Here is a 23,359-nt window from a genome sequence, read left to right as displayed (position 1 = left end):
CCATGACTGCTGTACAATGCATAAAGATTGTGAACAGCAAAAATACCTCTCCAGTGTGCTGGGGAAAAACTCCCAGTAACGGGGAAATGTATTTCTTTCTTTTTTTTTATTGTTTTTTAGGAAGAAACATTCTCTTCTGCATTTTATTTTCCCATGAAACTAAAATTGCAGCTCAAGCAACCGTGTCATATCAGCACTGCTGACATTGCAATTTCGCTAAAAGTGCTCTTGCACTACTTCACCGAAAATCCCCCTCCAAAGTGCCAGATAACTCCGAGTATGGTGGGCCAGCCTCTGCTGGGTAGAATAGGAGTATCTGCCACATCCGCTTCACAGTTGCCGTCTCATTATATTTTTGCTGCGTCTCTTAGACTGGTCTTTTGGAACTTGTAATTGTGACTTTTAGGACTCCGTGTGGGAGCCATCTGAGCTATGTTAATCATGCCAGACCTAAGGTGTGGCAATTCTAAAGGGATGGGTTATAACAAAAGTATGTCTTTGTGCTTCCAATATGTTGTATGCAATATGTGCTTGATTATTTTAGGATGTAACAGAGGCACTACTTTTTCCAACTCCTCTGCAAAAAGACCCGAAAATGTTATTGAGACATATTGCACATCTATGAAGTTCTTAGCATTATGTAGTAGATGGGGTTTCTTGGACAAAAATAATCCCAGGAAATTTGTAGGGTAAAATAATTGAACAGTACTTTCCTGCCTAAGAAAATTTGCTGAGAATCCGACTGTTAGAGACAGTGGCTGAGTGGAAGTCATCAGCTCCTATTCCATTGAATACTGCTGTGATATTTTAAACCATTGTAATTGTAATTTATATTTATATAGCGCATTAACACCAACGGTCTCTAAGCGCTTGCTTTGGGAACCCGTCCTGGTTTTTCCCTGTGAGATAGCCCGTACTGGGCACCCCCAAGGTGAAAGCCAGGCATCCCGCCGCGGGGGGCCATAGTGGAGATTAAGCAAGCTATTGCCCAGAGTTGCAGAGTGTGAACCCGTGATTCGAGCAGGCACCGAAGCGAGAATTATCGAGTCCGTGGACATTTTGGGCTCAAGACCCTGCCGCGTCGGGAATTGAACCCTGGTCCCGTGTCTGACCTCTGCTTCATGGTCTGCCTCTTCTAACCATTGAGCCACACTTCTCCATTGGACATTTAGATACAATAAATGGGATGAAGTACCAAATGGAAATTAGAGAAACCGCTTTAAGCTCAGTTCAGTCTTTAATACCTTGACTGGGACAGCAGGTCCTAGTAAGACTGTGCACTTTTAGGTCTGTGGTTTTCTGCATGCCTCAGAGAGTGTGTTCCTCTTGTGTTTTCTCTCTCTCTCTCTCTCTCTCTCTCTCTCTCGCCCTCTCGCCCTCTCGCCCTCTCGCCCTCTCGCCCTCTTTCCCTCTCGCCCTCTCGCCCTCTTTCCCTCCCTCTCGCCCTCTTTCCCTCCCTCCCATGAATGACGCATCCATCCTGTCCTCCATTGTCCGTTTTGCTGTCACTCCCTTCTGCCCTCCAAGCTTTATTGTGTTGTAATTGCTCCTCCTGCCTGCCCTGCGTGGTCTGTTGTGAAGTCTATGTCCAACCCTTACCTCTCCCTTCTGCCCCCCATGGTCCTTTGTTCATGGCTCTGCCCCTCCCTCTTTCTCACCATAGCTGTTGTGCTGCCACTAACCCTCCTGCTTCCCATGCATGGTCTTTTGTGCTGCCACTGCCCCTCCCACCTTTCCTCTGTGGTCAGCTTGCTGCCCCATACCCCCTCCCACCTTTCCTCTGTGGTCAGCTTGCTGCCCCTGACCCCCTTCCACCTTCCCCCCGTTGTCTGTTTGTATGCCATTATAGGTTCCCTGTTGCCCTCCATGGTGTGTTGCGCTTCCAGTGCCCATACTGCTTGCTCTGATTGGTCAGCTTTCTGCTCCTGCCCTGCTACTTTGCCCCCCTGCCCTCCATTTTCCATGTGTGGGCTGCCTACCCCCTTCCTCCTGCCTTACACGGTCCATTGGTGTGCTCATGTCCCTTCCCTTCTGCCCTTCATGGTCCATTGTGCTGCAACTGCCCCTTCTGTCTTTCCAGTATGGTCAACTTGCTGCCTGTGCCTCTTTCCCCTCTGTTCTCTTTTGTCCATGTGCATGGTGCTGTCCCCTCCCTATTGCTTTTCATGTTATGTTATGCAGTATTGCCCTCCTACTTGCCCTGTATGGTGTATTGTGCTATTGTAACTTCTAGCTTCTGCCCTTGAAGGTCAGTGTGGGGCCCCTGCCCACCTCCCTCCTGCTCTCTATTGTCTGAGTCCATGTCCCTACCCCATTCCTCATGCCTGCCGTGGTCCACTGCACCATACATACATGCTAACATTTTAAACTTGATAAGAGGGCGATTTTGAAAAAAACAAATCTGTGAAATTGATTTTCTCCGTTGACTTACATTGTAAAACAAGCATTTACAATGCAGTAGGTCTCGCATTTTTTTACAATAATTAATGACTTTTGGAATTTTCTGTTCTTTATTTTGGGGGCAGGATAGTAGGATCAGCATAACGGACTCAAAATCCCATAATTTTGTGTGCCTCCCTTGTTTGATCTCGCCCAGACAAATGTTTGCTTTCTGGTAGGCAAAAGCCTCTTGTGGACCACAACAAAAATCTTACAGTGTGCTTGAAGTCCGCCCACTGCTTACCACTGGCTGGCGTTAGGTAGGGACACTGTCATTTGCTTGCTTTTTTCATTGGCTTGCCTTCCTTTTTCACGTTTGTACCTTTTTTTCCATCCTTTTGCCATCATTTTGATTGACTGACTAATCGGAATTAGGGAACTCTTTTTTTCCTTTTTTATCAGCACTTCATTAGAGCACATGTTGTTCCTTGCTTCCTGCCTCCGCATTAGCTTTACCAATGCTTGTATATTCCGGCACTACTCCTCGTATGCGGATATAACAATGCCTGCTTAGTAGCACCGCCATTGCTCAGGGACGTTTCTAGGTCTTTTGCCGCCCTAGGCAAGAATTGAGAAATGCCACCCCCCTCCCTTTTACTACCATCACTCGCTCCCCCGTCATCCAGGCTAGAAGAAAAACACTTCAAACATTAAATACCACGGAAATTCACAACAAAATAAACACTGATAACTGGACAGGCTGATGGATGGCTCAGCATGTGCTCTGACTCTCACCCAGACTCTGCATTGCCTGTCCTCATTAATTTTCTGACCCCTCTCATTAAAGACTGAATTGCAAATGACTGGAGTGGCTTAGTGGGTGAAAAAAAGGAGGAATTTGGATGATGCACCATTCAGTTACAAGTGGCTGAATTTAATAGAAAGATCCCACCTGTGCCTTTTTTGTTTTTCCCTGTGAGATGTTCTGAGTATGATGGGTATTCCCAGACCTAGAACTCGTGCTCAGGTTGCAGTATGCCTTAAGCTGCTTCTCACTGAGGAAGGAGGCCCTTTAGGGCCGACACCAGTGCGGGGTTACTTGTGTTTTCATATAGGTGGGATCTGACCTATTAGTTCAGACTGGACTGCTCCTATTAGAACATGACTATGTATGTTTTGAATATGTCCGGCCTCAATCTGTATGGGCATTTTGGGCTATTTGATCAATTGGTTTGAAACCCAGATTTGTTTCCAGCGGATGAGAATAATTCAAACATTTCATTCATAAACTTTTTCTTTAATGATGTCTTGGCTATGATTAAATAAATATACTCTTGAAAACTGGGTAACGTTTGTGCTGGAAGGAGAATTGCTTTGTGGTTGTCTATATTTTTAAAGGCATTATTAGTACCTGTGGAGAGTGAAAAATTGTTACCCGAGGAAATTGTCTTTATGAAGACAGTGCAGAAAACACGTTCTTTTTAGTACTTGCACCTTGAGGCCTAAACGTCCACAAAGGTACAATGATTCGGAATACAGATTGTCACTTCCACGCACGCCTTTAAGTCTACCTTAATGAGATTATAAGGGAAAGGTTTCAAATACATGTTTTTTCTCTTTCACTAGATGCAAGGGAATAATTGACCGAGTTTGGTATTTAAGCGATTTGTGTTCACTTTTATCATACACTTACGAATTTATCAAATGCAATAACTTGTAAAAGCAAATTTGTACTCAGAATTATGCCAAAGTCTGACATTTATTCACAGGGGTGTGCATTTAATATACTCGCTGTTGTTTATTTTCGTTTTTATTTTTAGATTGATATTATATATTTTTTAGAATGTGAATTATGGAAGCATTTTCAACAGAAAATGCCATGTCTACCTTATCTAGATTCAAAAAAGCCCAGGGGAACATCACACTCCCTGTAATCCCAATAGCATCACAGGGTTGATCTCTTGTACAACTCTTCACCCCTCAGCAGTTTCCTATTGGCTATAGAGGTACAATAAGTACAATGTCTGGAACCTATAGAAAGTAAACAGGATTCTTGGGGCGGCATTAGGAGTGTTCATTTGAAAGGAGCTTGCAATTCCTGTTACTGTCAAGTCCACTGGAAGGTCCTCTGTGCCTCAGGATTGGCTGGCTACTACCCAAGTCAGGGGTGCCTGAAGGTACCCCTGACTCGGCTAGCTATTAAAGCTCAGAGTTAGTACCAAGGGCCTGATACAAGGAAGGTGACAGGGAAAGGACAGGTGGAAGGAAACTTGTAATAATTAGTTTGAAAGTTACTACTATTTCCAGCCCATCTCCAGCTCCCAAGAACTTCTGTATATTACGTGCTAAATAGTCCATATTTTCCTCAGCGACTGATAAACTCCTAAATAGCAAGTTCTGCATGTTCAAAAGGCACCCTCGCTTATAAATTAAACAGATATAAAAATAAATGTATGCTGTTTGTCCCTCACAGCGGTTTTTAAGACCTGTACTTTTTTGGAACGATATTGCTGCCCTTTTAACACTGCCATCATGAATTAAATTGAGAGTTTGCTTTATTGGATTGCATCTAAAGATAAACGTGCTTTTAAGCAGTGCGCATATATTACATAGTTGGTGATTTGATGCTGTCGATCTAGTCCTTCTTATTTCTACATGCAGCCCTGACTCTCCATTTAACTCAAACCCACTCCGACTGTATCAACAAATTTACCAACACCTGCAGGCCGAAAGAACATGGAATTTTCATCTATGTTTAACCTCATAAATATATCTGTATAATTAATTGCTGGCTATGTTTTTCTATAAATATTCAACTGATATCACTGTATCCCATGTACATAAAACAGGCAATCAAAGTGCGCAGGAAGCAGACAAAACAAGAGAATTGCACCGATTAACTACAGCCAGTTACGTACTTGAATGGCCAATTTCAGCATATCATGATTTCAAGTAAAACAGTTGGGCAATCTGCCGGTTTGACAGCAATTACCGCGTTCTGAAGTTGGGAAATGTTAATGCCTGCAGGAACACATAGGTGATGGGGTCATGTTTAATCTGTGACGGTATTCTGTTGCCAGGGTATCTCGGGTAATTAATGTAATTGCACGTTTTTTTCGTGAACTGTAGATTAAACCCACTTGCTGAATGTACTGGGGATTCCCAAACTTGTGTTTTTGCTGCCCTCCCCCTTTTGCCGCCCTAGGCAGCCGCCTAGTACTGCCTAATGGTAGAAACGGCCCTGCCATTGCTCCAAATGATCCGTTTATTTTGACCTCACAATATCATTACAAAGGCTACACTCCAGTGTCCCTTTTCTGGGTGTAACAAAACAGTCCTTCATTTTTGGGAGAACAGAATCTCCTTCTTCTCTGGAGACTGGCTCAACAACGCCATTGTATAATGTCCATAAAGGCCCCTGTCAGTGGGAACCACCCTTCTTTTCTTATCTGCACACCATAATGCGCTTTCATGCGAACATTTCACACAGTGCTCCTCTTACGGAGACTTCTAAAACATTCAGCTTTTATGGGCTCACTGCCTTCCATCAGACGTCAAAACAAGACATACATGTCCCACTCATTTGGCAGTTTGTCTAACACCTCCCAGTGCAGTATACCTGGCGGAAAGAATCGGCTTGCTTTAACTGATCAGACTTACGTCCCCCCCCCCCACCAGGAGAATCCTCACGTCCTTCTTCTTGCTGCCAGATGGTGAGGGCAACTGTGGCTTCTCTCGTTCTTCCGTATCTCTCGCCATTCTCTTATCCCCGTGCACTCTGCTTTTATTCTCTGCACTTCATGTCCTTCTGCTGACCCCTCTTTGCGTTCTTCTGTATCTCTTTCTGTTCTCTTATCCCCGTGCACTCTGCTTTTATTCTCTGCACTTCATGTCATCCTGCTGAACCCTCTTCGCATTCTTCTGTATCTCTAGCCATTCTCCTATCCCCGTGCACTCTGCTTTTATTCTCTGCACTTCACGTCCTTCTGTTAAACCCTCTTCGCGTTCTTCTCTATCTCTCGCCATTCTCCTATCCCCGTGCACTCTGCTTTTATTCTCTGCACTTCACGTCCTTCTGTTAAACCCTCTTCGCGTTCTTTTGTATCTCTCGCCATTTTCCTATCCCTGTGCACTCTGCTTTTATTCTCTGCACTTCACGTCCTTCTGTTAAACCCTCTTCGCGTTCTTCTGTATCTCTTGCCATTCTCCTATCCCCGTGCACTCTGCTTTTATTCTCTGCACTTCACGTCCTTCTGTTAAACCCTCTTCGCGTTCTTCTGTATCTCTTGCTATTCTCTTATCCCCGTGCACTCTGCTTTTATTCTCTGCACTTCACGTCCTTCTGCTGAACCCTCTTCGCATTCTTATGTATCTCTAGCCACTCTCTTATCCCCTTGCACTCTGCTTTTATTCTCTGCACTTCATGTCCTTCTGCTGACCCCTCTTCGCGTTCTTCTGTATCTCTTGCTATTCTCTTATCCCCGTGCACTCTGCTTTTATTCTCTGCACTTCATGTCATCCTGCTGAACCCTCTTCGCGTTCTTCTGTATCTCTAGCCATTCTCCTATCCCCGTGCACTCTGCTTTTAATTCTCTGCACTTCACGTCCTTCTGCTAAACCCTCTTCGCATTCTTATTTATCTCTAGCCACTCTCTTATCCCCGTGCACTATGCTTTTATTCTCTGCACTTCATGTCCTTCTGCTGAACCCTCTTCGCGTTCTTCTGTATCTCTAGCCATTCTCCTATCCCCGTGCACTCTGCTTTTATTCTCTGCACTTCATGTCCTTCTGCTGAACCCTCTTCGCGTTCTTCTGTATCTCTAGCCATTCTCCTATCCCCGTGCACTCTGCTTTTATTCTCTGCACTTCATGTCCTTCTGTTAAACCCTCTTCGCGTTCTTCTGTATCTCTAGCCATTCTCCTATCCCCGTGCACTCTGCTTTTACTCTCTGCACTTCACGTCCTTCTGTTAAACCCTCTTCGCGTTCTTCTGTATCTCTCGCCATTCTCTTATCTCCGTGCACTCTGCTTTTATTCTCTGCACTGCACGTCCTTCTGCTGAACCCTCTTCGCATTCTTATGTATCTCTAGCCACTCTCTTATCCCCGTGCACTCTGCTTTTATTCTCTGCACTTCATGTCCTTCTGCTGAACCCTCTTCGCGTTCTTCTGTAGCTCTAGCTATTCTCCTATCCCCGTGCACTCTGCTTTTATTCTCTGCACTTCACGTCCTTCTGCTAAAACCCTCTTCGCGTTCTTCTGTATCTCTCGCCATTTTCCTATCCCCGTGCACTCTGCTTTTATTCTCTGCACTTCACGTCCTTCTGTTAAACCCTCTTCGCGTTCTTCTGAATCTCTTGCCATTCTCCTATCCCCGTGCACTCTGCTTTTATTCTCTGCACTTCAGGTCCTTCTGTTAAACCATCTTCGCGTTCTTCTGTATCTCTTGCTATTCTCTTATCCCCGTGCACTATGCTTTTATTCTCTGCACTTCATGTCCTTCTGCTGAACCCTCTTCGCGTTCTTCTGTATCTCTAGCCATTCTCCTATCCCCGTGCACTCTGCTTTTATTCTCTGCACTTCACGTCCTTCTGCTAAACCCTCTTCGCGTTCTTCTGTATCTCTTGCTATTCTCTTATCCCCGTGCACTCTGCTTTTATTCTCTGCACTTCACGTCCTTCTGCTGAACCCTCTTCGCATTCTTATGTATCTCTAGCCACTCTCTTATCCCCTTGCACTCTGCTTTTATTCTCTGCACTTCATGTCCTTCTGCTGACCCCTCATCGCGTTCTTCTGTATCTCTTGCTATTCTCTTATCCCCGTGCACTCTGCTTTTATTCTCTGCACTTCATGTCATCCTGCTGAACCCTCTTCGCGTTCTTCTGTATCTCTTGCCATTCTCCTATCCCCGTGCACTCCGCTTTTCTTCACTGCACTTCACGTCCTTCTGCTAAACCCTCTTCGCGTTCTTCTGTATCTCTTGCTATTCTCTTATCCCCGTGCACTCTGCTTTTCTTCTCTGCACTTCATGTCATCCTGCTAAACCCTCTTCGCGTTCTTCTGTATCTCTAGCCATTCTCCTATCCCCGTGCACTCTGCTTTTAATTCTCTGCACTTCACGTCCTTCTGCTAAACCCTCTTCGCGTTCTTCTGTATCTCTTGCTATTCTCTTATCCCCGTGCACTCTGCTTTTATTCTCTGCACTGCACGTCCTTCTGCTAAACCCTCTTCGCATTCTTATTTATCTCTAGCCACTCTCTTATCCCCTTGCACTCTGCTTTTATTCTCTGCACTTCATGTCCTTCTGCTGAACCCTCTTCGCGTTCTTCTGTATCTCTAGCCATTCTCCTATCCCCGTGCACTCTGCTTTTATTCTCTGCACTGCACGTCCTTCTGCTAAACCCTCTTCGCATTCTTATTTATCTCTAGCCACTCTCTTATCCCCGTGCACTCTGCTTTTATTCTCTGCACTTCACGTCCTTCTGCTAAACCCTCTTCACGTTCTTCTGTATCCCTTGCCATTCTCTTATCCCCGTGCACTCCGCTTTTCTTCACTGCACTTCACGTCCTTCTGCTAAACCCTCTTCGCGTTCTTCTGTATCTCTTGCCACTCTCTTATCCCCGTGCACTCTGCTTTTATTCTCTGCACTTCACGTCCTTCTGCTAAACCCTCTTCGCGTTCTTCTGTATCTCTTGCCATTCTCCTATCCCCGTGCACTCTGCTTTTAATTCTCTGCACTTCACGTCCTTCTGCTAAACCCTCTTCGCGTTCTTCTGTATCTCTTGCTATTCTCTTATCCCCGTGCACTCTGCTTTTATTCTCTGCACTGCACGTCCTTCTGCTAAACCCTCTTCGCATTCTTATTTATCTCTAGCCACTCTCTTATCCCCTTGCACTCTGCTTTTATTCTCTGCACTTCATGTCCTTCTGCTGAACCCTCTTCGCGTTCTTCTGTATCTCTAGCCATTCTCCTATCCCCGTGCACTCTGCTTTTATTCTCTGCACTGCACGTCCTTCTGCTAAACCCTCTTCGCATTCTTATTTATCTCTAGCCACTCTCTTATCCCCGTGCACTCTGCTTTTATTCTCTGCACTTCACGTCCTTCTGCTAAACCCTCTTCACGTTCTTCTGTATCTCTTGCCATTCTCTTATCCCCGTGCACTCCGCTTTTCTTCACTGCACTTCACGTCCTTCTGCTAAACCCTCTTCGCGTTCTTCTGTATCTCTTGCCATTCTCCTATCCCCGTGCACTCCGCTTTTCTTCACTGCACTTCATGTCATCCTGCTGCTCCTCTCATTTGGATGCCCCTGCAGGTCTGCCAGTCTCCTTCAGCCTCTGGTTCTGGTCGAGCTCTCCTGCGTGCATTGACTTCCTCACAAACCCCACTCCCCGATCACAGCCTCGCTGTCGCATCCACCTCACTCACCCGCACAAGCACATACACAAACTGGCCGGTCACTGAAGAAGCACTTTCTATTTTAAAAAAAGGCAGACCTGTGTGCTTTAGCGGTACTTGTTACTTTGGGAAGTGGGTGAATTGCATGTTGGCAGGAGTGCAGCCGTGAAGTTTCTCCGGCCCCTTCCTGGTGTGCCTGCCGCCGCCCGGGGTCTCTCCCGGTGCGGTGGTGCGGGGGGAGATGCTGTGTGTGCTGCTGCTGTCAGTGGCTGCTGCTGACCACGTCTCTTCTTTGATTCGCAGGGGGCTGTGATTGGCATAGACGACGAGGACGACAGCACCTTCACCATCACCGTGGATCAGAAGACCTTCCACTTCCAGGGTGAGCTGGCCCGAGGCGGGTTCTTCCTTACACAGCATGTACCGTGTTTGATGTCCTGCTGCGATGCTGTCTTTCCACAGGCGCCACTCGAGCCTGCCGCCGGCCGGCACGCGCGCGCACGCGAGGAGCGTTCTGGACCCGAAGGGCAGCAGCGAAGGCGGCGACGCGCATCGAGATTACAAATGTAACGCAGATATGAGAGGAAGGTGGACTACTGTAACTGCTGCCGCTGCTGAGGGTTGCTTTTACATGCCATGACTGCTCTGGAGCAGCGCGGATACCTGTTTTACTGGCCCGAATGGAGACAGTCGCAGGGTTGTTGGGAAGGTGGCGGTTTTGTGTGTTTATAAAAGCTGATTTGTTCTGTCGTTTGGACGGGGGACCAGCCGCGTTGTGACTCGGACTGGAGCTGTGATTTCACTCCGCCGCCCCGTGTCTCTGTGTGCCTGTCCCGCCATCACTCATCCACCATTCATTCCCTTGTCTGCTCCTCCTCACCTCATCCAATGGCCCCCGTCACTGCTATGTGTCGGCTCTGCATGCTGTGGCTGACGGGTAGAAAGGGTAAGGTACTGTTCTGCATGTCACCTGCTGCCCCGTCCCCCCCCGTAAGCTGCCTCTGTCTGCCATTCATGTTGTTTGTTCCTCTTCTGGCGAAGTAAAGAGGTTCACAAACCTCCAGGTGAGGGTTTTTTAATTTGTGATGGTCTTTCGGTCATGCACAGCTAAACTGAATATTAGTATGAATAACTTTATTCCAATAAGTAATTAATGAACAATTTATGTTGCCGGGGTGTTGGCTAATGTCCGCTTGATGTTATTGAATTTTATCTTTGTGTACCTTGTGTGGAACTCTACTACTCCTTAGTATCCTGCGTAAGTAACTCCAAGCAAGCATTTCGCATCAGTACATTAACTGTAAATCGCCCACTGCACTTGCCTACGATCATTATTTAACCTCTCTCACTGCAGTCACACATGCATCTTTATGAAGGTGCTGCATATGTGCCGCCGCCGTCTGCTAAGTAAAGTGGGCCGGTCGACTGATGGAAATAATTGATTGCGCTAAGCAGAAAATTCTGTGCTTGTTGCAAGTTTCCAACCGCTTAAATTTGCTTTAATGAAAATGCGACAAGATGCATGGTCTGCCTGGAGTTTGGAATTCTCCTGTCAGCAGTTTCTCGAGAACCATCTATCTGAAAGTGCCTTGTATTTTACATACCTCGTAGCAAGGAAAAAGCTCCCTCTATTACCAGAACTCGGTGCCTTCTTATTTTATCTTTAGATGTCCTTGAGTCTGACAATTTAAAATACCTTACCTATATGTATAGTCATAAAGTTTAGCTCATTATGTGCATTGAGGAACATGTCAATATTGGATTTAGATGGTGCCACTGAAAATACATTTGCTTTGTTTTCATTTAGATTTTCTGTAAACTTGTCCATCCGTTCGGTCTCTCCAGAAAAAATATTAGGTCGAGTTTAGGGAAGGAGTTGCTGGTAAATTCTTCCTCCCCTGGGACTCTTTAATTGTGGGCATAACTGGCATGTATGGGAGTACACTGAATATTTGGCCTCCACATACACATAACCCATGCAGTCCTCCCAGTATTTATTTTTAGTACTATGTAAGTGCCAGCCCTCTGTTTATTTGAAGAACAACCGCATGACCACAGAGAAACATATCCATGTACTTTTATCCTGCACATAAACAATTCAACTTCAGTTTCAACCCCTCTGTGCTTGGTCTCCTTCCCTTAGAGGGGGTGTGAGAAGAGGAAAGATAGTCATGCGCCAACCCATTCCATATGCCTTTCCTCTTCTCCTCGCCCCCAATAAACACAATCTGATGGCCTTAAGGTGGGAAACCAGAGACATAACACTGAACGCAGTCCTACTATATTTAACTTCCTGGTCCTACAGTCCAGGCATCCGCTTTGTGGCTTGGGTAAAATGAAACTGTAGTAGGGAGTTTTAGGCTGAGCTTGCTTACCCTTCAACCACCCCTTACAACACTTTCTTCCCCACACACCAGCCACAGGTGTGAGGAGTGGCAGGTGGATATGGCCTGGAAATGAGCTGCTGGCCATAATGAGTGCACTCAATTTTTTCCTCTACTTCTCCTACCATCTATAAGAACCGAAAGGGTATGAGGCCTCCCAGATTTGTTGTGCCTTACCATTCTACATAGCCATTTCTCAGTAAAGACAATATCTCCATTTAGCTCAGGGTTCCTGCTAAGCACGTCCATAGAGTCCCATGTGTTTCCACGTATGCATGCTATTGTATTGTATTATGCCTTTTAAATAGCACTTCATACCCCATTGCAGGACACCAAAGCGCATTATCGGATGGGTAGCACCCTACACTGTGATGGAGTGTGTGGTGCTTTTTTTTTTTTTTTTAATTACGTGAGGCATTTTGATGTCTGTGAGTAACCACAGGGATGCGCTAATCATGTCATGGGACATAGTGTCTAGCAGGGTGATGCAGGATGGAATTTGAGCGATAGATGCATTGTAGTTGGCTTGCTATTATAGTTTTCTCCGCATATTCCGAGTTATGTTTACGTTTTGTGTTCTACTTTTCACTTTGTTTCTCTTGCTGATTGCAGCATTTGGGAGGACCACTCTCTAATGGACGTTTGAATTGGGGAGAGCGGGACAGGTGAGGAGAGCAGGAAACGAAAGATGCACAATTCTACCTGGATTGTCTGCGCTGTGGCTCTCCTTTATGTAACTATTGGATCTTAGTTTGATTGCAAACTTCGTGGTGGTCGGGACCTGAAAGTTTGAACTATGTTGGGATACTCAAGCTGTATGCAGCAGATCCCTTGAACCATTGGTTTCTGTCCATTTTGGTAATGAGTGGTTTTTTGAGGAAGGTTGTCATTGGTGTTTGTTAGAAGTGGATGACGCATAAGCAATTCTGGTCTGTTATTTGTGATACATGAGGGTTATCATATAACGGAGAGCGAGAGAAAGGCACTCCTGGGTTCACGGCTGCCTTTAATGATCCATCACAACACAACAATTGGCGTGATACCCATGACTTGTATTTAAAATAGTTTTTTCAACACACTTGTCATAATGTCAGTCTCTTCACCTACTGCTGCTCTCCCTCCAGAAAAAAGGGGGAAATTCCAAGAATTGGAGAAGGTAGGCTCACTCACTTAATGTGACATGCTTCATTATTTGTCACCTCGTCCCACACTGGTAAGGTGGTACTTCCAGGGTGGACACTACCCCAGAGTGGGGCTGACCTGAGGCAGTCCTTAGAAATTACTTATTTTTTTAGGTCTTGCTGAGTCAGCGCATGCGCTGCTCTGCGAGACATTTAAAAGCGAGTTTTCGAACTGCTGCCCACACACTTTTTCCAACCACCAGTTTGCTGTTACGTGCACAAGCGCGCGCAACGTGCACAGCTGCCTTGTGGCTTTATCGTGTGAATACGATCGCTATAACTTTCGCGGCGCGGGCGCCCGCACACAACTCCTGGGCTTCTTTTCACGCACTTGAGGTGGCCACTTCTTTTAAATCACTTTAGCGGCGCAAGCTTGCACACAGCCCCCGTTCCCACTGCTGCGCAGCCCACGGCGCATCCAAGACCCAGGCCCCCTCGCCGATGGGCGTGTGCACACACAACTCCCGGGCTTCTTTTCTCTCGCATTGCATAGGACTCGGCGACCTGCATTGTTCCCACATGAAAGAAATGCTTGCAATCACTTTCAATTCCCTCCCCGCGATCACTTTCAATTCCCTCCCCGCGATCAATTTCGCGGCCAGCCGCTCACTTTCATTTTCTTCCTAAGTTGTTGACTCGGGTAATCGTGAACCCTCGCTTCGCCAGCCGGTAGGAAGTCGAGATACTCTTACCGACGCAGTCTCATTGTTATGCCAGCGCCTTTTGTCTAGTGCTGTGACTCCTATTAGTACGCCCTCACAGGTCTTAATGTGACTTATTGGAACATTTCACCGGTTTCTCGTCAGAATTGCAGGCACAATGGCTTTTGCTCGAATATTGGTGGGTTAAACATCGTGTTTTTCAGTGTATAGTCTTTCTTCAAAACTCATCCGAAGTAGCTGAATATCGCTCGCTCCCTTTAAAGTCTCTCCCATGCTCGTTTTAGCTTCCAATGCAACTGGCTCTGCAGAAGCATAGGGCTAGCCGTATGTGACCAGTGGCACTGAGTAGCGAGCGAATGACGGCAGCTTGCCCTACTCTGCCACAGTATGGGCTGAGCTCCACCACACGCACCAGGCACTAACAGCGGCATGCTGTCAGATGGCCTATCCTGCAGCGGTACGGGCACAGCCTGCTCCACGGCACGCAGCTTGGGCTCGGTTGCAGCTGGCCTGTGTGCTGCTGCTGCTGCAGTTTGGGCTCACATCGACGAGCCGCACCCAGCACCGGCTGCAGATAGTTCATTCTGGTGCAGGTTTCATTCAGTCTGCAGTGGTACGTACCACAGACCCCCACATTTGTGCAGCCTGGGCTGTTGTGCTCGACAGTCCACGTAAAGTTATGTTTGCTTGCATAAATGTGTTATTTTCTTTTCACTGGGGATATCCGTTTGCGTCCATTTCAATTTCTCCTTTTGTGCACTGGGACTTTCGATGGCCTGAGAGTGTGTTCTTGCCACTGTGCTCAAGTCTTTGTCCAGCTTTGTGTATTTGCTTCTGTATGTGTATCTGTGGCATTCTCTATGTGCCTGTCTTTAATTGACTTTGTGCCTTTGCCAGTTTGTGTGTCTGCCTCTTAGTGTTTTTGTGTGCCTGTCTGATTGCGTGTCTCTGTGGCGGTTTCTGTCGGTGCCTGTCTGTCAGTTTTTCTCTGAGCCCAAGGATGTGCATGGCGATGTGCGAGTTGGCCTGTTGCCCGTGTCTGTGTACCAGGATACTTATTTGCCTATCTTCTAATGTGCGCAATAATTTGTGTATATATTGTGTGCGGTAATTTTGTGTCTATCGTGTGAACGAGTTGTGGTGTACGCGGGTCTATTCATCTTGTTATTTCATAAGTATCACCAGCGATTAGCTCATTAGCTCCACCATCACTAGTTGCGTATCATTAGCTCCAGTCCCTGGTACACAACCTGCACTAGCTTCTAGTCAAGTGGTGAGAGCGGACACTGAAGCAGAAGGTCCTATATTCAATTAACTAAACATCACTTTCTGTGCCAAGAGATGTACCGGAAGCGAGAGAAATAATGGGGATACTCAAGTCAGGACAATATTCTGTATATCTTGTATAGTCTTAAATTTAAGGGGTCCTGTTTCCTTTTAATACATGTTCTTTTTAGCTAATTTATATATTTATGGTACTACGCACTTTCCGAAACTAATTGTGTACGTTTTTGCCTAATTTCACATATCAAAAATTGAATATACTCGGATATGAAAATATGTGAACAATTACATTTTTTCTTAACTATGATCGACTGTATGATGTAATTTTAGATATAAATGTTACTGTGATCTGCACTTTTTAGGTCATTTTGACTGAAATAGTCTTTTTGAACTGAACTGAATATAGGTAATAAACGGTGGCAAACATGCTCCCTCAGAAGGAGAGCACAAGTGATAGTGATGCCCTAATTGAATAAAGAATAGTTTAAATGTAGTACTTGCTCCTCATTCCTGGAAAGGCCATAAAATACCATATTTATTCTCTGGGCAGTCAACAAGCACTTGATCCTACCCTAGGACTAGTCTCATTAAACCAGCTCTTGCGTACTTATTTAGCACCTCTTTCTCAACTCTCTCCCGGCCTTGGAACTCAATTCAATTCAAAGAACTTTATTCGATTATTGGTCAGGTAAAAATAACCATAAAAGTACAGTTGATAAATCACAATCATATTCCATATTTAAGCAAGCATTGAAAATCCAATAGGTCTCGCCCTTGTTTAAGTTAAAGCAATTCTGTTTTAATGAGGTGGCTTTTTAGCTTTGCTTTTATTAGTGTTTTTCAAACTTTCATGTACATAACATGCATATGTATGCGTATATATGTATATGTATATATGTATATGTATATATGTATATGTATGCTTCGTGGGAGGTGAGTGCGTCCGTTAAGGCGTGGTGTACGTGTGTTTGGCCGATTGTCTTTTCGGTAGAACTACCGGGCACCGATTCCTGTGGGACACTCCCCCCTCTGTGGCTATATATCTGTCCAGCAACTGCTCCACGCTTTGCGGGGTGTGGGATTCGCCTGTTACTACCAAACGACTTGCTCTCTTCATATCTGCAGGATTGGGAATTACACTCATCCCATAAATAAACGTGACTGTGTATCTAACCAGTATTATGCTATCAAGTGACGCACTCAGAACCAGGGAAGCAACTGCTGAGGCACGATTTGAAAGCCTCTCTGCGAGTATCCCGGTCGCTAATGAGACTATACCAATTACCACAAGCAGTGACGCAAAGACCTTGATTAAGAATCTCGAAAAACTACTTCGAAGCGAGCTTGCCAAGTGGTGGGAGAAAAAATCACTTGAGAAGTACCGAGATGCTAATAGGGTTCCGAGGGGATTAAGAAATCTCACTGTCCCGACTTACGAGAACCCTGACCCTTTGATGCTACAAGAATGGGCGGATAACAGTTTACAAGGTTCCATGAATTCGGTCAATATTTTGATTAAATACGCCGAATCTGACCGCAATAAACTGCTGGTAGAAATTGACAGAGTACAAGCATTATTGGAGGCTACTGGAGAAACTGATTTCATAGCCAAAAGCAAATCAGAAATCGATATCCGCATTAAAAAATTGGAGGATACCATAATTGAGCGGAAAGTCACCAAGTTTGCCAGGGACAGAAATGATTACGCTACTGGCAGAATCTTTACCTTCTCAAGGAAGTACGACAATCTAAAGCGCAAAGCACTATCCAACAGCGGAAAGCCAGCAGGCGGTCAAATTACCGCCACCAATCAAGTCTCAGGTTTACCTATTGACAACAGCGATATTTTGTCAATCAACTCATTAACCTCCAACAGTGAAGACGAAGGAGTCTCAACATCCGCCATCCCCAGCATAGGCAAAAATTACACGGTGGTGGAGGAATTGGGTTTTGTGAACGAGGACCGGCGCTATTCCCTGCGCTCCCGGAATCCTCAAAACCAGGCCGGCAATCAGTCAGCCAGCGCAGGCGCACAAGGCGGAGGATTCACAAACAGAAATACTTCGCAAGCAAGAACCAACAGGAACTGGCGCAAATAATCGACACTGTTGACAATACCGTCATTAACCTCACTGATACTGTTATCTCCAAGGCGGAAGAACATCTACTATCTCTTGGCCTCTCATATTGTCCACCCAATAGATTTTCCTACAATCAAACTCGGATAGATCTGTATAAATTTGTTAGGAAGGTCAAATTAATCAAGTATTTTAAACTCGAGGCTAGGCGCAAACAAGGTGTGACAAGTGACATTCCTACCAATATGGCACCTCAGCTCCAAGTACATGACATTACTGGCCTACAAAATCTGTATGACCTAGCCTTTGATGACTCCTCTCAACCTGTTCCCACTGTTAGCCAGGTGGTCAATGTGAATCGAACAGTGCCGACACCCTTCAAACCCAAATCGAAATTTTTTCCACTGATGCCTCGTGATGCTGTGGATATATTCAGTGATCGGGTCATCATTGAACTTAAAGCCCTGAACAGATCGACCTTGGGTAAACACAGACAACTTAAATATAACGACCAGCAATATAACTTGTTAATCAACAAACTTAAATCCAACCACAATGTGATTGTAAAGAGTGCCGACAAGGGCGGGAACACTGTTCTATGGAAGACGTCTGACTATATTGGGGAAGCTCAGAGACATTTATCTGATTCAACATGCTACATTTTGTCATCACAATTTACTATGGTTCAAAGTCAAAACCAGATACGTAAGCAATTGAACACTTGGAAAAGACTGAATCTTATAACGAAGGAGGAATGCAATTATCTAACCAAAGACCATCCTGTAACACCTTGTTTATACTTCTTGCCTAAAGTTCACAAACTTATCACCCCTACCCCAGGCCGTCCCATCATATCGGCCATTGGGAGTATGACAGAGAATATCTCCAAGTATGTGGACTTTTTTCTTCAGCCCCTTGTTGCAGGTCTTCCTTCTTACTTGAAAGACACAACAGATTTTTTAACCAAGATCCTAACTGTTCACTGGTGCAGCGATTTTTTGTTTTTAATTTTGGACATTGAATCACTCTACACCTCTATCAATCATCACCATGGTATCAATGCATGTCAATACTATCTGAATACACGTGCTATCTGTTTCAGAGAACATAACTCTATGCTTATTGCAATGATCAGATTGTGCCTAACCTCCAATTTTTTCCGTTTCCAGAATAACACCTATCATCAATTGCGTGGTGTGGCGATGGGCTCGTGTTTTTCCCCCAGCTACTCATGTCTTCATGTGGGTTGGTGGGAGGAACGCGAGCTCAGAACCACACACGCACATTGGTCATCTCACATCGCGCATTATTGGCGCTACATTGATGACATCTGCATTATTTGGAAAGGTACACAGGAGGAAGCCCTTTCATTTGTATCTGATTGTAACACCAACTCTCTCAATCTGAAATTCACTGCAAATGTAAGTGTGAATGAAGCAGAATTCCTTGATGTGCATCTATTTGTTAAAGACAACAAACTTGAGACCAAACTGCATCGTAAAAGCACTGCGGGCAATGCTATTTTGCATGCGCGCAGTTCTCGTCCGACACATACCATTCGCAGTATTCCTTATGGTGAATTCATTAGAATTCACAGAATCTGCAGTGATCTTGACTCTCTAACCACATGCCTTGAGGAATCTAGACAGCGCTTCATAAAAAGAGGCTATTCCAGAACCATTCTTGATCAAGCTTTAGTTAAAGCTTTATCAGTGGATCGTGTTTCACTTCTCACATCTAGTGACTCCACCACTGCTAACACTAACAACATACAGGATACCTCTCACTGTACAGTCAGATTGATCACCACTTTTTGCTCACAAGAGCGTAAGATTAGACGCATCATTGGTACTGAATGGCCCATTATTCTGACTGACTCTATTCTTGGCCCATTGTTACCTGAAACACCTACTATCACATTCAGACGTGCGCCTTCCATGCGTGATGCTCTGGATAGAGCAGCACCTGAAAATCCACCCAAAATCAGCAAAATTAACAAAATGGGCTTTTTTAAATGCACATCTTGTCGTGCCTGTAATTTTGCCACTAACACCACTCATTATGTCACTGCGTTCAGCGATGTACCTATCCTGATTAACGAATATTTAACTTGCAGATCTGAGTTTGTTGTTTACAAGCTCAAATGTACTTGCAACTTGGAGTACATTGGTAGCACTAAGCTGCCTGTTCATCAAAGAATACTCCAACACATTAGAGCTATTGTTAACAGTGACAGTAATTACCCTGTGGCTAGACATTTTGAGGCATTTCATGAGAAAAAGTTGAAAGACTTACAATACACTGTTCTATGTTCGGTACCCCAACCAAGCCGCGGCGGTGACCGCGAAAAACTACTGAGACAACGTGAATCCCAGCTTATCATGTCACTCGACACTAAGGCCCCAAACGGTTTAAATCTGACGGAAGATTTGAAAAGTTTTTTATAAATTTTGTTCTGTATTTGGTTCTGATCTTGGCTCTTATCTGTTCCCTTTCTAGACTGTGAGTACATTGTTTCTTTTTCAAGTAATTGCGGCATCCAGTGGTCTGGGTCTATTTGTGTTTATCTGCTCTGATGCTCTTTGCATCGGTTCTATGGTATTCTCTTACTTAGCATCGGTGTTAGTTTAACCCTTGCTCTTTCCAATACCTATCCTTTTGCCTCGTAGCTAATTTCCCTTGTTTTCCTTTGGATTTCTTTTTATCACTTTACATATTTTTCGGTTGGGCCCTTTACTTTCTTTTTCTAATTTTCTACTACCGTTTGTGGATTTCTTTTGGTATACTTGTATTTTATGCTTAGCACTTTTTTTTGCATCGCATGACTCATATTGTTGTGTTTTCTAGCTGATGTGGCAGTCCTTTATTTCCTTACAGTAATGTGGTTTTTTCATTCACGGCACTATGTCTTGATGTTTCTGACACATTTGGTTGATGCAATGTTGTTGGCTCATATCTGCTCCTTCTGGTTCCTTCTTTTGGGCACTCAACTTAGATTCTGGCACTATGCCATTATACTTGCCTGGTACTTACTGTGGTGCCTTTATTCGAGCATCAGACTATCTATAAGTCTGTTTCTGAGCTACTTTTGCCATTATTTTTTATTTCAATGTTTGTTTACTACCATGTGTCAGATTTTTGTATTTATACCTATTCACATACTGTTACCAATTGTTTATTTTGCCACTGTCATTCTTCGTGTTCGTATTTTACTGTCATGCTTTTGCAATTTTAAAATAGTATTTTGTGCACTATTCTTCTATTTCTATTGTTTGGGCGTGTTCCCTCATTTAAGCCCCTCCCTATGTTGTGTATATATACCTTTATTTTTTTCTGAGTGTTTGTATGTGAACAAGCTCCCCTGCGGAGCGAAACGCGTCATTCTGTAATAAACGTTTTCCTGCATACTCACTCGAGTTGGATCGTTTTTGAGCTTTTCTGGCCGTTTGATGTGGCGTCCTGAGGTCTGCACCCTACCGTAGCCTGTCGTCCATTGACGGGTTGGGATTTGTTCTTCATATATATATATATATATATATATATATATATATATATATATATATGCAGATTATATATATGTTTATATGTGTGTATATATATATATATATATATATATATATATATATATAATATGTGCATATGTGTGCGTGTAGAGAGGTGCAGAGGTAGAGAGTAGTAGAGAGTAGAGGATGAGTAATAGAGAGTAGAGCGTGAGTAGTAGAGTGGTAGAGTGCGTAGCGTAGAGTGCGTAGCGTAGAGTGCGTAGCGTAGAGTGCGTAGCGTAGAGTGCGAGGTAGGAGAGTGCGAGGTAGGAGAGTGCGAGGTAGGAGAGTGCGAGGTAGGAGAGAGAAAGTACTAGGGAGTAGTAGAGTAGTGGAGTAGTAGAGAGTGAGTAGTAGAGAGTAGTAGAGTGTGCAAGCATGGCTAAACCACTGTGATTTCTTAATGATTTCTTTTAAATAACTATCTTTTAAAATAAATAGAAAAAGTTAGCCAGATAAGCAAATTGTATTATAATGATTAACATATTGGTAAAAAAATTCTGACTACCATTCCCTCTGACTCCTTCCCTCCTACAACACGCTCCCCAGTTCAGTGTTTCGGTCATTTGCTGCACTGTCTGCCTCCTTCGGAAACACCAGGAATCCCTATTATGTTAATAATCCCAGAATCCCTCTAATTTTAGTGAACAGATGCCCCCGGCCAGCTCCCTAGTCAGAAAATTGTTCCAGCACCGCTGTACCTGGAGGACAGTGGGTGAGCGGATTGTTTTATAGGTGTGCACAACCAATAGCAAAACGCATTCCGTTACCGTTTGTTTTGTTATTACTGTGACACGTGACGCAGTGCAACACATTTGCATGTCAGGGACTTCCATCCGCAGCCTACCTGTCCCAAAACGACGGGCATCCGCCCAGACTGGCTCCGCACAGACAGAGGGAGTGTCCGGGGGAGGCAGGCCTAATTAATAAATTGAATTTGTAAAGCGCCTGGTTACACCATACTGGTGTGTCCCCGCGCTATAGAAGCCAGCGTGAAACCGAGGCACCTCTGCTGCTGTTTCTTTCATCAGCCCCCAAACCTAGTCCCTCCCTACTCTTTGGGGAACAGGTGAGTTTTCAACTCTTTGAGGAATGCCAGCTCTGACGTCTCTAGCCGGAGATTCAGAGGAAGTCTGTTCCATTGTTGGGCTACCAAAACACGAAAGGAGTGTCTTCCCATTCTCACTCTTCTAAATTTTGGAACCTGAACCTGCCCCGTCCCGCTAGATCTCAGCTGTCGGGATGGGTGGTACGGGATTAAAAGGTTGTGGAGGTAGGTGGGCCCTTTCCCCTGTAATTCAGTGCCTAACTGTGCCTATGTTGCAGCCTGGGATCCCTCATTCTCAGCATTGTGGTGCCCAAAGCCGGGGCAAGCTGAGCCAGCTCTGTAGCTCCTGACTGCAAGGAGCACCAAACTATCCCATCTCCTGCGCCTGCTACTGTGCTCCTGCTCTCTGCCTGTTTAGTACCTTTTCATTTTGTACTGGAGGGGCGTGTGATACACAGGAGTTAGAACAGTGTCCTGTGGATGGATAGAAATGCGAAATGGCATGCAACAGGACAGGGTTGAGATGCCGTGCCAGTGCACTGCTGAGGTTTGTTGCAGCTGTGCTGAAAAAGCAGGGGTGCCCGGTCAGGACTGGAGTGCTTTGGCGAAGCCATTTATGAGGCAAAACAGTGCTGTTGTTGGCAAGGACTGAGATGCACATGACGCCTCTCATGTTGGGTTATCGCACCACAATGAGCGCAGAGGTTCAGGAATGAGGTTCCTTTCTGCTATGAGCGACCCCGCAGAATGCAGCAGGGGTATGGTAGGACAAGACGAAGGTGCACGGGTATGGCGTGTGTACAGAAGTATTTGTTAGTGCGTTACTGGAAAAGCAGGGGTACCACAGGCGCTTTATGTTCCTTGAGAAGGTACTGGCCCGCACACATTAGAACTGCTGTTGTCTCCCGCTTGTAAATGAAGTGACTGGTACCTGTGGGCCCTCACCGGTCCAGCGCTCCTTTACTTTGCACTGGGTCACGCTGTCACATACTGGAGCGGGGCTCATTGAAACCAGAGAATGACCACACCCGGAATGTGGAATTGCCGGGGTGGGGTCAGAAACAGGCAGAAACCATTGGTCTTTGAGAAAGGCACACAATTGGACAGCTGGCCTAAAGAACAATACATAAAGGACTCAGACTCTGACGAATTATTGAAAAATACATTTTTGAGGATAAATTAGTTAACCTTCATGATGGAAAGCATATTGAGCGCAGACCACTAAGAGTTGCATGTTAGTCACATAGAAATGAATATGGCATCAACGTTAAGACACAAGAAGGCCTGTCGACTTTTGCCAACATGCCAACGATCGCGACATGGTTTGGCAAGGATATATAATGCAGAATGAGACTAGTTTCCTTTTCCTAGAGTGTTTATGTATATCTATAATATTCATTTAA

The 23,359-nt window shown here is 45.0% G+C and overlaps 1 protein-coding gene across 6 annotated transcripts in view; it reads left to right on the top strand.

Moving 5' to 3' along the window:
- OSBPL9 (oxysterol binding protein like 9) overlaps positions 1-23,359 on the top strand; it is a 1,511,872-nt gene that overhangs the window by 197,244 nt on the left and 1,291,269 nt on the right. For 5 of the 6 annotated variants that reach the window (XM_078670721.1, XM_078670745.1, XM_078670729.1 and 2 more), the window contains exon 3: positions 10,081-10,159. In XM_078670721.1, the coding sequence (XP_078526847.1) occupies positions 10,081-10,159 (79 nt within the window). Of the gene's footprint in view, positions 1-10,080; positions 10,160-10,586; positions 10,724-23,359 lie in introns of those variants that run through there. The other variant, XM_078670804.1, reaches the window with a different exon arrangement.

This window comes from Lissotriton helveticus, chromosome 1_2, assembly GCF_964261635.1.
Source record: "Lissotriton helveticus chromosome 1_2, aLisHel1.1, whole genome shotgun sequence".
Lineage (NCBI taxonomy): Eukaryota > Metazoa > Chordata > Amphibia > Caudata > Salamandridae > Lissotriton > Lissotriton helveticus.
This window is presented reverse-complemented; position numbering and strand designations above follow the sequence as displayed.